The sequence below is a fragment of the Elgaria multicarinata genome, chromosome 2, assembly GCF_023053635.1.
Source record: "Elgaria multicarinata webbii isolate HBS135686 ecotype San Diego chromosome 2, rElgMul1.1.pri, whole genome shotgun sequence".
Classification (NCBI taxonomy): Eukaryota; Metazoa; Chordata; class Lepidosauria; order Squamata; family Anguidae; genus Elgaria; species Elgaria multicarinata.
Genome location: NC_086172.1, coordinates 142,728,873 through 142,743,803, shown reverse-complemented (window position 1 = coordinate 142,743,803; position 14,931 = coordinate 142,728,873). Strand labels below are relative to the sequence as shown.

Here is a 14,931-nt window from a genome sequence, read left to right as displayed (position 1 = left end):
ATCATCTCTGACCCTTGGCTGGGCACCCGGCAGGGCCATTTTAGAAGAGCCAAGGTGCGATAGTCATCCTGGATCTATTACTTTCTTTCTCTGTACGTTTTAAGGCGCAGGCCTCCTGCAGATCTGTTTGCACAAAAATCTGGAAGCCGGAACTAAGTGCGCCACCACTGTTTTCTCCGCTTTGCGGGACTCAGTGGCAGGACGGACCAACTCAAGGCTTGGCGGAACTGGAAAAAGCGGGGAAGGGGTTTCCTGTTGTACCGAGGTGGAAGGGGGACTGTGATTGTTGGTTGGGGAGAGGCCGCCATGAGCTGTCTGCGAGAGGAGGATGATCCTTACGTGGTCGAGGAGCCGAGCGATGAGGAGCCGGCGCAGAGCAGGTCAGCAATTCCTCCCTTTCGGGCTTGTGTTTGCGGGGCGGACATGTATATGAACGTAGAAGCGGGGTGCGAAGAGAATGGAGGAGCCTCTCCTTGCCATTGAGAGAGAGAGAGAGAGAGAGAGAGAGAGCGCCTCTGAAAGCCTTGAAAAATGAAATCCTCCTTTCTGTTGCCTTCTGGTTTTGCAACGCTCGTCTTGCTTGAGATCGCCAAACATTTCTCTACGGTTGTTAGGAAAAGGCTTTGAAACATAGGCGTTGATCTCAAGAATTTCCCTCGTTAGTTTGGGTAACCGAGAGATCGGCAAGTTAGTCGTGTTTTCTACGATAATCTGTTGTTTTTAATCATCATGAGTATTGTCTTTCAATAGAATAGAGGGGTATAAATTCACCAGAACAAATGAGGGCGCAATCTAATGCATATTTAGACTGAAAAAGTCCTACAACTCCCAGCATTCCCCAGCCAGTCATTGGATTGCACCGTAAGAGTATTGCTATTTATAAAATTTCTCTTAAGCAGGCAGGCACGCAGGGTATGTGTGTAAATGTAATTTGTAATACATTCAAATATATCCAGTTACTTTGGTGTTCTATTTTTCCTCCTGTGGAAGCTTTGACATGCATCAATAATTGTACTGCTTACATTTGAGTACATAAGGAATTATTGAACATGTATGCATCCTATGGCCCTGCATGGAGCTCTATTCCTTAATGAGAGGAGGGTGGTTCTCAGCTTTTCCAGTTGACTCTTCACCACTTGTGTGTGCAGGTGAAACAAAATAATAATAATAATTTAAAAAATCAAGGTAGAGCCTGAAACTACTGAGTTGAGGGCCTACTTGCTGCCATGATACCAAGCCAAAGTATAGTATGTATCTAGAGACACAGCTGGTTGGAAGGGTTGCAGGGCATTCCACCTGCTGTCAACCAGGAACCTACAAGCAGGGCACGGTGCAACAGCACCCTCCCACCAATGTTCCCCAGTATATAGGCTCATAGCCTTCACCCCCATCTCCTTTCCCTGCTTGCTCTTCTCTACATTTCCAATGTTACACTTTTTTCATTCCTATAATCTTGCTGTTTCTTCCCTTTTCTACAAACCTCTTCATTCCCTTTGTATCTCAATGTAACTTTCTATGGTTTTCATTTGTGAAGCAGGATGTTCACTGTATAGAACTCAGGATTTTGCTTGTCTGTTTGCCTCAGAGCTAATAGCACTATATTTCTGCAATGAAAATGCTTCTTAAGCATTTTTCTCAATATCTAAAAAGTACCTTTCAAATGTTTTTATTGTGCTCGTGATAGGATTTCCGCATTCATCCATGAATAATGGTCTAATATTTCACAATCTTTTAGCTCTGAAGATGAAGTGGATGTGCTCTTAAATGGCACCCCTGATCAGAAGCGTAAACTAATAAGGGAGTGCCTGACTGGAGAAAGTGAATCTTCAAGTGAAGATGAATTCCAAAAAGAAATGGAAGCTGAACTAGCCTGCACCATGAAAAATATGGAGGGCAAGTGGAAGTCACAGCTCACAGGTAAATATCTTAATAAAATTGTAGAATGAGTTGGCACCTTGACAAACATCTCTCCCATATATTGACGTAGTCTAGCATAATTTTGTGCTATTGCCTCAGCTCAATTTTTAGAGATCTTATAGTAAAGAGCACAGTTTTTTACAAATTAAGGTTATCAGTGGTTGCTAGACAAGATAGTTTGGTATTATCTCCTGTATCAGAGGCATTATTATTATTATTATTATTATTATTATTATTATTATTCCATTATATCCCACCTTTTTTCCTCCAGGAACCCAAGGTAGTGTACATAATCCTCCTCTCCATGTTACCTTCACAACAACAAGTATGCCTAGTTGCTGGGAGCAGTTTCGCAAGCATGAGGGTGTTGTTGTGCTCATGTTCTTCTCGTAGGCTTCTTACAAGCATCTGATTGGCCACTGGGAACATTTTTTAACATTTATTTTATTATTGCATTTATATCCCGCCTTTTTTCCTCCAAGGAACCCAAGGCGGTGTACATAATCCTCTCCGTTTTATCCTCACAACAACAACCTTGTGAGGTAGGTTGGGCTGAGAGTCTGTGACTGGCCCAAAGTCACCCAGTGGGTTTCCATGGCTGAGTGGGGACTAGAACCCGGATCTCCCAACTCCTAGTCCAACACTTTAGCCACAACACACCACAGGTTTGTTCTTGTGGATCAAAATATAGAAGTAACTACAGATCTTTATAAGGAATTTCAAATTCATCTCTGAGAGGATATTTAGATGTTTGCTTCTGTATAGTAATCCCTTGACTATATATTTTGTGATTTAGGTGGCACTTCTAATGCTGGGCAATCTGCAACTGTCTCCACTTCAAAGTACTATGATGACATTTATTTTGATTCTGATTCAGAGGATGAAGACAAAGTAGGTAAATAACTGATTTTAATATTGCTCCCTTTCCCTGCATAAACACTCACTTGTGCAGAATCGTTGGTGTAATGTCTTTGTCCACAAGAATTTTACAATGAATACTATTTAGGATGGAGGCAGTTGCCCTTGTGACTGAAATTACTAAATGTCTTCGTTCTTCGAGAAAAGATTTTCAACTTTGGCCTACGAAGTGGTTCTGCACACTGGTTCAAATTATTGGGATATGTTGCTCTAATATTCACAACCTTATTTTAGTTATTGCCAGACTGGGCTTCTGGCCAATAATCTTATAACAGAGTTTTTTGCAGCAGTTTCCAGCACAGTTACAGATTAAGACAGAGACTTTCAGTAGGTTTAAAGAAACCTTTACTGGCATATAAAATATAATTTAGTTATGGCAATCACAAATACAAATACTTACATACGGTCAGTCAAAACAGCTCTGATACATGGAGTGATACAATGATCTCTGATACATGTACATGGGAATACAATCCTTTTATAGGCTAACTGTACAATTGCGCAACTGCTTGCAATCCCTTAATTGAAACAATCAAGACACCAATTATTCAATTATGACATCAATGTCCAGGTGCAACGTTGACCTTTAAGTTTTCTGCTGAGTCTTCTGATTCCTCCAGCTCCTCAGCAATTAGTAAATCCCTGGAAACATAACCAGGATCCCTTCCAGGATCCAACACCCCTTCTTATGTTTACACAGGATTTAACAACACATTGTACAGTTATTTACATTTGTCCTCCCTGAAACCTAAAGTTTCACAAACTTCCCTGTGTTTGGTGGGACCTAGTGGCTTTGTGAACATGTCAGCAAGGTTTTCTTTGGACTCACAATAAACTAACTTTAAACTTCCACTTGCTATATGTTCCTTCACGTTTTGATACTTTATAGCTATGTGTTTGGATTTGGATTTGAACATTTCTGTGTTGGCCAATCCTATGCATGCTTGTGAATCACAGTAAACAGTTATTGGCTTCTCCACCGGGGCCTTAAAGTCCTTTATTTACTGATTTAGCCAAGTAACCTTACCAAAAACCAGCACAATACTTAGCCTCATAGGAAAGACTTCACTTGCTTCCTATCTTTTCAAACGTCACCATGAACCTGCTGAGAATAGTAACAAAACACAATCAAACTGTTCACTGAACATAACATTTTCTCACCACCAAATGATACAAGCCTGAAGTTGCTAAAGCTGTTTCTTTTGCAGGTTGCTTCACACATTCATTTCCATGGGGCTTTTTCCCTTTGCAATCCTGCAATCACATTGCTTAGCAAAACTTCTTTCACCTGCTTGATCCTTTTTCAATCCTAGGAAAAACTCTTTCCAACAACAAAAGATTTAAACATTTTTGAAGAACATTCAATTTCAAACTGCCTCCTTAACTTTTCTGGCAACAAGCCGAGGCTTGAATTTCTTCACCCCTTCTCTAACTGCTTGCGTCTAAACACCTTCCTGCAGCTTAGAGATTTTTGCCCTACTGGCAAACTCGTCTCTTCCTTAAGACTGCTTCTTTTCTTTTGTTCGGCACTTTCCCTCTGCTGCCTCTCTAAAGAATTCAACTTCTTTACCTCAGAGTAAGAACTAGGCTCATAATTCACACAGTAAGCTTCAAAGCCGTAACGCTCTGGTGGTACGCCTTTATTAACTCTTTTACTGCGTCTTGGAGCTTCTTCCGGCTGTTGTTCGTGCCTTAACTCTTGAGTCTCTGCACTTTGTGGGTTAACCAACAATTCAGGTTCCTGCCTGCTTTCTAGTTCTACCAGCACTTCCGGGTTGCCGTGCACTCTTTTCCAATTCGCTTCACTAAAGCTAGCTGACCTAGAAACCACTATTCTTCCCCCTTCACACAAAAACCTCCAGTTGTTGTGGTCATAACCTACAAAGCGTAAAATACGCCTCTGTGAAGTTGAAACATTTACAACAGCAAAACTCCCCCAAGTTCTCAAGTGCTTTAGATTTGGTTTCCTGTTGTAAAGTAAAAAGAAAGGAATGTTATTTATGGTCTTAGTCCAAGTCCTGTTACAAAGGTAATTGGCTGCCACAAACGCTTCTCCCCACAATTGTGGCTCTGCTTCAGCGTCCTTTAACAAGCACTCCATTTTTTCTTTAAGCACGCCGATGCGCCTCTCAATATTGCCGTTCTGATGCGGTGTCCTCGGGCTGCATAATTTATGACTTATGCCAGTCTTTTTACAAAACTGCTTAAAACGGGTTGATTGGAATTCGCCTCCCCGATCCGTCATCAGCTCACGTATTTGCTTCTGGAGTTTTCTTTCTATGAATTTAACCCATTCCTGCACCGTGTCTAAACATTCAGATTTGTGCTTTAACAAATATACCCACGAAAACCGGGTTTTATCATCCAGAATGACTAAAGCATATCTGGCTCCTCCATAGCTCTCTGGAAATGGGCCGGTCAGATCCATGTGCACCAGTCCCAATACGTGTTGACTCCGCCAGTCTCTGACACGTGGAATATTCCTCTGCTTCAACTTGGCAACTTTACAAACCAAACAATCCAGAAAATTGTTGCATTTCTGAACTTTTAGACCCTCTGAAAAATTCAGAGTTTTGTTCAGAACTTTAAAACTTGAATGTCCAAGCCTCCTATGTAAAACATGGATGCAATTGTCATGGTTAGGAACATTTTCAAAAGTTTCCATACAACCTGCTTGCACCTCTGGAGTTTCTTCCTCATTTGGATTGTCCTGTATAAAATACAATCCATTCTGCATCTTTGCAGTTCCTCTTAGGAGTCCATGCTTTCGAATAAAGCATTTGTCTTTTTCAAAAGACACACAGAAACCTTTTTCTGTTAAACTTGCCACTCCTAGAAGAGAATAACTTAAACTGGGAACAAACAATGCATTATCAAAGCATTCTTTCAAAAAAGGTAGTCTGCACGAGCCTTCGCCAGACACTTGAACTTTTTTGCCATCAGCCAGCGTGATAGATTTTTCAGAAGAATCCCTGAAGTCCTGGAAGAAGTCAGGTCTATTCGAAATCACTGTAGAAGATCCAGAGTCTATGAGCCACTGAAAGCTCTTCCCTCCTGCTTGCTTGCAGAGTTGACTCCTTGCTTCTGCCGTCACTAGCTGCACTGATTTATTTTTCCCTCTGTTCTCTTTGTTGGGCTCTGATTGTAATTTAACTCTACAATCCTTTTGCAAATGTCCCAACTTCTGGCACCTGAAGCACCGTAGGGGTTTCTTAGTTTTGGGCTTTCTCAAAGTTGAAAACGCTGACTCATTTTCCTCCTTCTTCACCAAAGCCTTAACCCCTTCATACCCAGACCATTCTGCAAACGCGTCTGGTTTGTCGCCTGAACTGCTTTGGGCTGACTTTCTCAAAGTCCTCTTTTGACATTCTTCTATCAATCTGCCCGATATCAAATTTAAAGTCATGTCTTGAATCCTCATTGCTTCTAAAGTTGTCACCAGCACGTCCCAGGACGGTGGTAAGCTCGACAAAACCACATACGTTTTCATTTCGTCACTGAGAGGTAAGCCTGCTGCATTTAGACTTTCAAAACAGTCTCTTAATTTCTGCAAATGGGCTTTTACATCTTCTCCCTCTTTCATCAGTGTGCGGTAGAGCTTTCTGGTTAAACTTATTCTAGCTCCAGCTGTATCCCTGACATATACAGCTCTAAGTTTAGCCCAGATAACATCAACTGTGTCTTCTCTGCTTATATAAGACAGTTGGTCATTTCTTATGGACAAAACAATGTGGGCTTTTGCCCGGTCAGCGCGACGTCTCCATGCCTGTAAATCTGCTGCATTCAAATCTTCTGCTGGGGCATCTGTTACAACCTCCCACAGATCAAGATTTCTCAGGCTCATTTCTAACTTGAATGACCATGACATATAATTTTCGTCTGTAAGTAATTCCATAGGGACAGTGTTCCCAACGTTTAGTGCCATACTTTCAATTTAACAGGTTGTTTCTGATATACAACCCCTTCAGTGGTTTAATTTCTTTTAGGGCCTGACCAGCTATACAGTTTCAGCTTCCTCAGTGCCCCCTTAAATTCAAAACCACTCTTGCCAGTTTTCTCCGTGTGATTTTTCAGACACCAGCTATCCGAAATAGCTTTCCGGCTGCCTGTTCCAACGACTTTCAACAAAGACGCTCAGGAATTTAATCAACCACGGCTTAATCTTTCAGTCCTACTGTTCTGGCTGTAACCACTCTGCTTGCTGGTTGTTTTTAGGGGCTGGGCCCATAACCTATTGGGATATGTTGCTCTAATATTCACAACCTTATTTTAGTTATTGCCAGACTGGGCTTCTGGCCAATAATCTTATAACAGAGTTTTTTGCAGCGGTTTCCAGCACAATCAGCACAGTTACAGATTAAGACAGAGACTTTCAGTAGGTTTAAAGAAACCTTTACTGGCATATAAAATATAATTTAGTTATGGCAATCACAAATACAAATACTTACATACGGTCAGTCAAAACAGCTCTGATACATGGAGTGATACAGTGATACAATGATCTCTGATACATGTACATGGGAATACAATCCTTTTATAGGCTAACTGTACAATTGCGCAACTGCTTGCAATCCCTTAATTGAAACAATCAAGACACCAATTATTCAATTATGACATCAATGTCCAGGTGCAACGTTGACCTTTAAGTTTTCTGCTGAGTCTTCTGATTCCTCCAGCTCCTCAGCAATTAGTAAATCCCTGGAAACATAACCAGGATCCCTTCCAGGATCCAACACAAATGTGTCAAATTGAAAATGGCCTTTTTGATTTGCATTGGTTATTAGCCTTTGGAAATTACGTTTTGGCCTGGTTTGGATAATAATAAGAAGCTGAGATGTGAACAAGCTTTTTGCCCCCTCGCACATACCCCCTTACTCCTTCTTTTGCATATGCCAGGAAAAAAACCAAGATACCCCTAACCACAGTCTCCTGTTTCTTCTGTATCAGGAAACTAGCTTTCAGCTTTGGAAAAATCTGGGATATTAACCTATGTTTTGAAGTGTGTTTAATATCCTGGCTTTTTCCAAAGAAGTGTCAAAGGTCTAACATGGTAAGAAAGGAGTGAGTGGGGAGGGCAGGAGGTTAGTATTGTGTAAAGAGAAATGGGACAGGAACTCCTCTGGAAAGAAAGAAACTTTAATTCATGAGAAAATATTTAATATTGGTTTTTAAAACTTACCAAAGGTTGTTTAATGAGATATGTCATGATTCCTCAATGTGTCACTGAATTATTGCAGTTATCCCACATTCTGAATTTTTTTTATTGCACTGTGTCTATTGCTACATTTGGAGTAATTTGACTAATCAGTATTACTGTAGCAGTATATCCGGTCCATGACTGACTACATTCCAAAGTAGGGGTGAACAACTTTTGCCCCTCCAGATGTAGAACTGGCCTAGAACCAAAGCCAGTGGTGAGGGATCATGGGAGTTGTAGGCCAAAACATCTGGAGGGCCACAGGTTGCTCACCCCTCTTCTAAAGTGAAAGGAGCATCTTTGTCTTTCTCCTCCTCATATGCACAAAGGGAAAGGAGAGGGGAGGGGGAAGTGTGCAAGCCTAAGGCAATTTGTATTTAAGCGCTCATTTAAGCACTATAAGAAGATATCGTGATGGGCACCAATTTATATGACTTTTAAAGCATATTAGACAAATTCATGGATTATAAGGTTATGAGATGGATCTAACAAGGGTTTGCAGTTTTCTCTTTGAGTCACATTTTTTGGGCTGTTGTTCTAATGATGTATGTGTACATTTGACAGTTACGCCAGAAGCTAGGAAAAAAAGGAAACACCAACAGCGTCGAATTCCAACTAATGATGAGTTGTTCTATGACCCAGAAGAAGACAATAGAGATCAGGAGTGGGTAGATATGAAGAGAAGAGGGTAAGAATGCTGAGTATTTTGAGTCATTGGGGTACTCAGAATTTGCATTTTTATTACACTAGTTGCTTAATTTCGTACGATAGCTACGATAGGCTTAACATTTATTCACAGTGACAACCTGAATAACAGACCAGTGTGGTGTAGTGGTTAAAGTATTGGGCTGGGAGTCAGGTGATCTGGGTTCTAGTCTCCACCCAGCTGTAGAAGCTCACTAGGTGACTTTGGACCACAGTCACAGACTCTCAGCCCATCCTACTTCACAGGGTTGTTGTGAGGATAAAATGGAGAGAAACTAGAATATGTGTTAAATTCCTGATCACAAGTGTGTGGAGAAATAAATGCAGGCATTTATGGGGCTGAGATACCTTCCACGAGCAGATCCTTCTTTTCTAGTTCTAGCCTATGCCAACAAACCTTTTCTTTTTTAAAATAAACAAACTGAGTTCTGTTCTCTGCTTTTATTTGTTGATTAATAAACAGCTAGTGGTAACTGGGTTAAAATAGTTCTGTCATTTGAAAACATGCAGTGTCGTTTTGAAATGATTGAGAACATGCAGTGCACGTGGTTCAGATTTTTGGCACTTGCACAAAAAATGGGTTGGCCTTAACCATAAACAGTATACTAGAAAACCAAAGTGGTTAAGGGGATGGATTTCAACAAAATTTTATAGTTAAATAACATGAAATAAATAATCAAAACTATAGAGCAAGGTGCTTCACAAGCTTGATTGGCTTGGCCAGACGTGTTTCGACTCGGAAGTCTTCTTCAATGGCCAATCACTACAAAATATATATAAAAGCAAAACATTTATGTCACTCCCCTCCATTTGCAAGTCAAGGGTAATCTATAACAAAAAATACCCTTGACTTGCAATTGGAGGGGAGTGACATATATTTAATCCTTTACTCCTGGAAATTCTTCAGTCAGCCCCTGCTTTGCAGTTTCTCTGACTGTGGATCAGCCGTATGTCAACCTAGCACTATAAAGATTCATTAGTGCACTAATTGACCATAGGAATTCGTTTCTCCTTATCTGTGGCACTCATAAATGTTTTGCTTTTATATATATATTGTAGTTACTGGCCATTGAAGAAGGCTTGAGTCGAAATGCGTCTGGCCAAGCCAATCAAGCTTGTGAAGCACTTTTTTACTGTATTTTTAAATGTGTAATGTATTGTATATTGTAAGTATGTTCCATGTTTGATTCTTGTTTTTTCATGGATCTATGGATCGCAATAAAGATGTATGGTATGGTATATTGTAAGTGTTGTATAGTTTTGATTGTTTATTTCATCTTATTTTACTATAAAATGTTGTTATCCATCCCCTTAACCACTTTGGTTTTCTAGTATCAGATTTTTGGCACACATCAAAGTTTCAGTCAAGCTGCCTAACCAGTAACAACTCTTTCTGTCTCGTTGCAGGTATCATAGTATAAGAAGTGCACTGTCACCACAACAGCAGGCCAAACTTCCTGCCATTCCCAACAGTGATGCTGTTTTGAACTGTCCTGCTTGCATGACAACATTGTGCCTTGATTGTCAGAGGTAATTACTTGAACCTTAAGCAATCTCTGGTGTGTGGTCAGTGCTCGCTGATTATGTAATCTTGTTCACAAAATTACACTGTAATTTCAGTTCTCTCAGTTTAGTTTTCATGAACTAGGGCATTAGTCACAAAATAAGAGAGGCAAGCTTATCACTATGTTTATGTAAGGGGCAGGTAAACTTGTTGATAGTTGCTGCTTCAAGTAGTCCATGAAGCAGCCCTTTCTATGGATATGGAGAAAAGGGAGGGTTCCCCCCCCCTTCGGAAAGATATTATTGTGTATTGTATTTTTATCCCACTTTTCAGACAATTATTGTCTCCCAAAGTAACTCACATCAATTAAAAAGACAGAGAAAGAAAAAAAGAAATACAGCAGAAGGGAAGAATAGAGGGGAAAGATAGGGGAGGGAGATCAGTTTCTTGAGGTGACCTATACGCAGGGCATTTATATCCAGTTCAGGTCAGACTCATCTTTCCTTGCAGATGATCTTGCTTGAATAGCATTTGCTAATATTCCCAGTTTTGCTCAGCAAGCTAACTTTGGCTCTGTTTAGACACTTCTCTGCACAGCGTGGATATTCTGCGTGGAGTGTTTTCCAAAAAAAACCCTCCACTGTTGTGTGGAGTTTTCCCACTAGACCACACATTTCTCAACGGTGGTGTAAAAACTCCACTGTGGAGTTCTAAAACCACGGTTGAGAAACGTGTTGTCTGAACGGAGCCTTTGTCTCAGATAAAAGCAATGTTGGATCCCAACTAAGTCATGCTTTAGTTGGTTATGACTGACTTGTCCTATTTGTTTTTGGGGGACTAAAGTGCGACCTACATAGTCTGGATCGAACCTAGCGACTATTTCTGTCATGACGTATTTAGGGTTTCATCCAATGGAAGGCAGAAGGAGGCTTTGGGGAGTGGGGTAATTTGCTCATCCCCATGCAGCTCTCCCCACCCCCCCAATCTTCTTGGAAGAATTGGAGGAAGGGGGTAATTGCCCAGAATTTTCTCTGACCTTCTGCTGGTAGACAGTTTCCATCAGTGGAGTGACCACCATTGCATACACTTTAATTAGGTTTCTGTATTTGAAAATGCGGCTCCATTTTATTGTGCCTATAAGTAAAGCTAAATACTTAGCTTTTGGCTTTTTGTTGCTAATTAGGGCCCAAATTAATTTGAGGCAGATTGGTTTTGAAATTGGATGTGGGTTCAACCATTGCTGTATATTGCAGAAGTTACTCTGGAAAACCATTAAAGTTCTATAGGGAGACAGTAATAGAATGGATTATTGTGGCATGATTTTCATTGGTAACAACCTGTACCATTGGATACAATACCTTGTTGACTACAAAATGCCGCTTCATATAAATTAGACAGACTTAATGTGCTGCAGTACTCTTATCTTTTTCTTGCTTTGCTAGTCTTCTGGAATAGAGACAAACTGTTTGCTTTTTCATGTTTGCTTTTTCTTCACCTGAAAATCTCCTGGATTCAAGGATTACTAGTTTTGTAGTATATTTTATGAGTCAAAGGTAATTGCATTTCTCCTTTGCCCCTCCCCCCTTTTAGGCACGAATCATACAGAACTCAGTACAGAGCAATGTTTGTGATGAACTGCACTGTTATCAAAGAAGAGATTTTGAAATACAAAGGCCCATTGAACAAGAAGACAAAGAGAGAGCACAAGAAAATTAAACAGAGTAGTGAATCTATTGCTGGCCTGGAAAAACAGGAAGAGGAGGAGATATATCATCCAGTAAAATGTACTGAATGTTCAACAGAAGTGGCTGTCTTAGATAAGGATGAAGTCTTTCATTTTTTCAATGTTCTAGCAAGCCATTGCTAATTCACAAAAAATTGCATTATTTGACGTTTTATTAACATTCCAAAGCACTGGGCTGTTTTATTTGTTCCTTTTTGTGTCATTTGTTCAAACGGACATTTAAACAAATTGATGTGGAAATTATATCCTTGGCGCTTTCTGTATTAGTAAGACAAGTGAACTTTAGTTTATGTATATAGTTTGTTTTTGAAACAGTTGCTTATGTGCATAATTATCTATATCCTGTTAAGTAGCATAAAATTACTTGGAGCTAGATTGAGATCAGGCCAGGGTTCCAGTGGCTGACTAACATGAAGCAGACATTGGTATTACTTAACTATGGGTTTTTTATTTTCTCTCTCTCTGTTCTTCGTTCATCCCAAATATTTCGTAAATCCAGTGCACTTGTTTCTTGCTTGCAATTTCACTTTCCTGAGATGCATCTTGCTCATATCAAGACCATCTTCTCCCTTTAGCATCAAAATGGCTACAGTCTGCAAGAGCATCTTCCTGATAATGGCATCTAAATATCAAATAAAAATAAAATCACAAATACAGGCATTCTTGGTCTCACTTTAGACTTTAACCATACTTTAACCAAGAAACTTGGATCTTTTCTAAACACTATGTAGGAACATTGTAATTTAAACATACTTTTGGTAGTTGGGAAGAAGTTGAACACTTTATAAAATGTCAATGAGTTGTTAGAATCTGTTACAAGAATATTTAAAAAGACTGTTAAAATTATTGCCACTTCCTCAGAACCATAAAAAATAGAAATAGCAAAGATACATAAGTGACAGAAATAAGTAAGATACATTCATGTTATGAAGGACATGTACAGGACAGTTTCAGTTACCACTTAGAGGTGGAAGTGTTTATATCATCCTTTCCCCACCTGGTTCCCTCTAGATGTGTTGGACTAAAATTCCCATAATCCCTCCGAAGCTAGCCTGACCATTGACTAGGTTAGGAAAGGTTGGTCTACATGTATTTTCAAGAGCTTAAAACATCTTATACTATATCCCCCCTTCCCCCGGCCTCTTTCTCATAACTCTGTGAGGTTGTTTAGGCTGCAAAACATGCAGCCCTAGGTATTGAAAAATATAATCTAGAAATGTTAGCCTTTGGCATTCTGTTAAAATTGAGATGTTAGACAATTCATACGTTTTAACTTTACGCCATACTTGATCTATCTTTTTAACAGCACTTTCAGAGAGTTGCTTTCCAGAAACCATGTAATAAGCTTTAAGGCTAAGCAGCTGAACTTTTATTGTGCATGTCTAGGCCCAGCAATCTAGCCCAGAGTTCTTCTATGGCAGTGCCTGCATCTTGGCAACAAAGTAGATCTGCTATGCTAAAAAGGGAGAGAATGCTCCCCTATTCTCTTGTGTGGCTTTGGGATTCCTCTCATGTTTCTGAGGAGATTAAAAGGGTAACTTTCCACAAAGCAAAAATAAATAATTTCTTTTCCTAATGACAAAGAAACGTACAAACTAGCTTAATTGACTTGAGAATCAAAATACTCAGTTCACAGTCTTTTAAAGGAAACATCACATTACATTATAGCATATTAAAACTGTAAGATCTCAAATATAAAAGGGGTAAAAGTAGAATAAAAATGATCTAATCACTACTAAATTACTTTTGTAAATTATCAACCTCCCAGGAGACTAAACTATAAAACTGGCATATAAAAAATGGTTTCAGATTCACCAAATCAGCATTTTATTACAAGACATTTAACCTTTATTGAATTTGTCTGAGTTTTCAGCAATGAATCCTAATCTGAAAGATTGGTGTCCAGTATTTATAGCATTCCACATGAAAGAGTAATCAGTTACTGTATTTCTTCAATTCTAAGACACACTTCCCCCCCCCCCCCATATAAACGTCTCTAAAAACGGGGTGTGTCTTGGAATCGCGGGCATGTCTTTTTTCTTGGAATCGAAGCTTTTTTTCTGTTGGTGATACTGAAATTAGTGTGCATCTTACAATTGATGGTGTCTTACAATCAAAGAAATGCGGTAATACAGATGGTCATTTAGACTGATTTTGTGCTGGTTTCTAATGGTTTTCTGTTGTATTGCTACTTTAAAAAAATGTTTTGACTGTATTTTATTGATAACTTTTTATAGCTGCCCAGAAGACTTGCTTGATTGGTGATATGTAAATGTTATAAATAAAACAATAAATAAATGTTCTGTGAACTTTATGGCAAGCAGGCAGTGATTGGTTGCTTTATATCACCTTGCCTTCAGTCCTACATCTGATACAGTCACTAAGGACTGTTTCCTTTAAAGGAGAAGTTTTAAAGCTTGTGCAGTACTGGCAATCTAACGGCAGCCTCAAACTCCACCACAGGTATAACATCTTTCAGCTTCTTTTAGTTGGGAAGTAGAGGGAAATGTTCTTACCATATGTGGGGGAATTGTAAGGTAGAAGCCAAATTCTGGGATTGGGTCTTTCAGATTAATAAAACAAATCAAAGTGTTAGTCCTGATCCCAGAATGTTGCTATTATTTTTATCATTAGTTTGGATCCATATTACTATTTAGCAGAATTCTGCTCGTCCTGAAAGGGAGTGGGGAGGTGATCTTTGCAATTCCTCCCCTCTTTCAGCTCCAGAGCTTCCTGAAAAAAGCTCTGAAGCAGAGTGAGGCAACATAGGGAAATGGCAAAGATCACCTCCCTTTCCCCTTCCTTCAGCTGGGATTGTGCTGGATCCTGATGCCTCCTTGAACAGAATGTACCCTTCCATTTATGGAATAGCCAATCTGGATCCAAACCAATGACTCCTCACAAAGCAACCGTCATACCACACCTCTTTCTAGGTGTGTGCATGAA

The 14,931-nt window shown here is 39.7% G+C and overlaps 1 protein-coding gene across 1 annotated transcript; it reads left to right on the top strand.

Moving 5' to 3' along the window:
- The first annotated feature begins 283 nt into the window (after positions 1-283).
- On the top strand, positions 284-14,305 carry EAPP (E2F associated phosphoprotein). Its single transcript, XM_063117793.1, has 6 exons — positions 284-380; positions 1,736-1,917; positions 2,714-2,812; positions 8,597-8,720; positions 10,145-10,267; positions 11,832-14,305. Exons 1-6 carry the CDS (start codon positions 307-309, stop codon positions 12,106-12,108), a joined length of 879 nt encoding a protein of 292 aa, XP_062973863.1. The 5' UTR covers positions 284-306; the 3' UTR covers positions 12,109-14,305.
- The last annotated feature ends 626 nt before the right edge of the window (positions 14,306-14,931 follow it).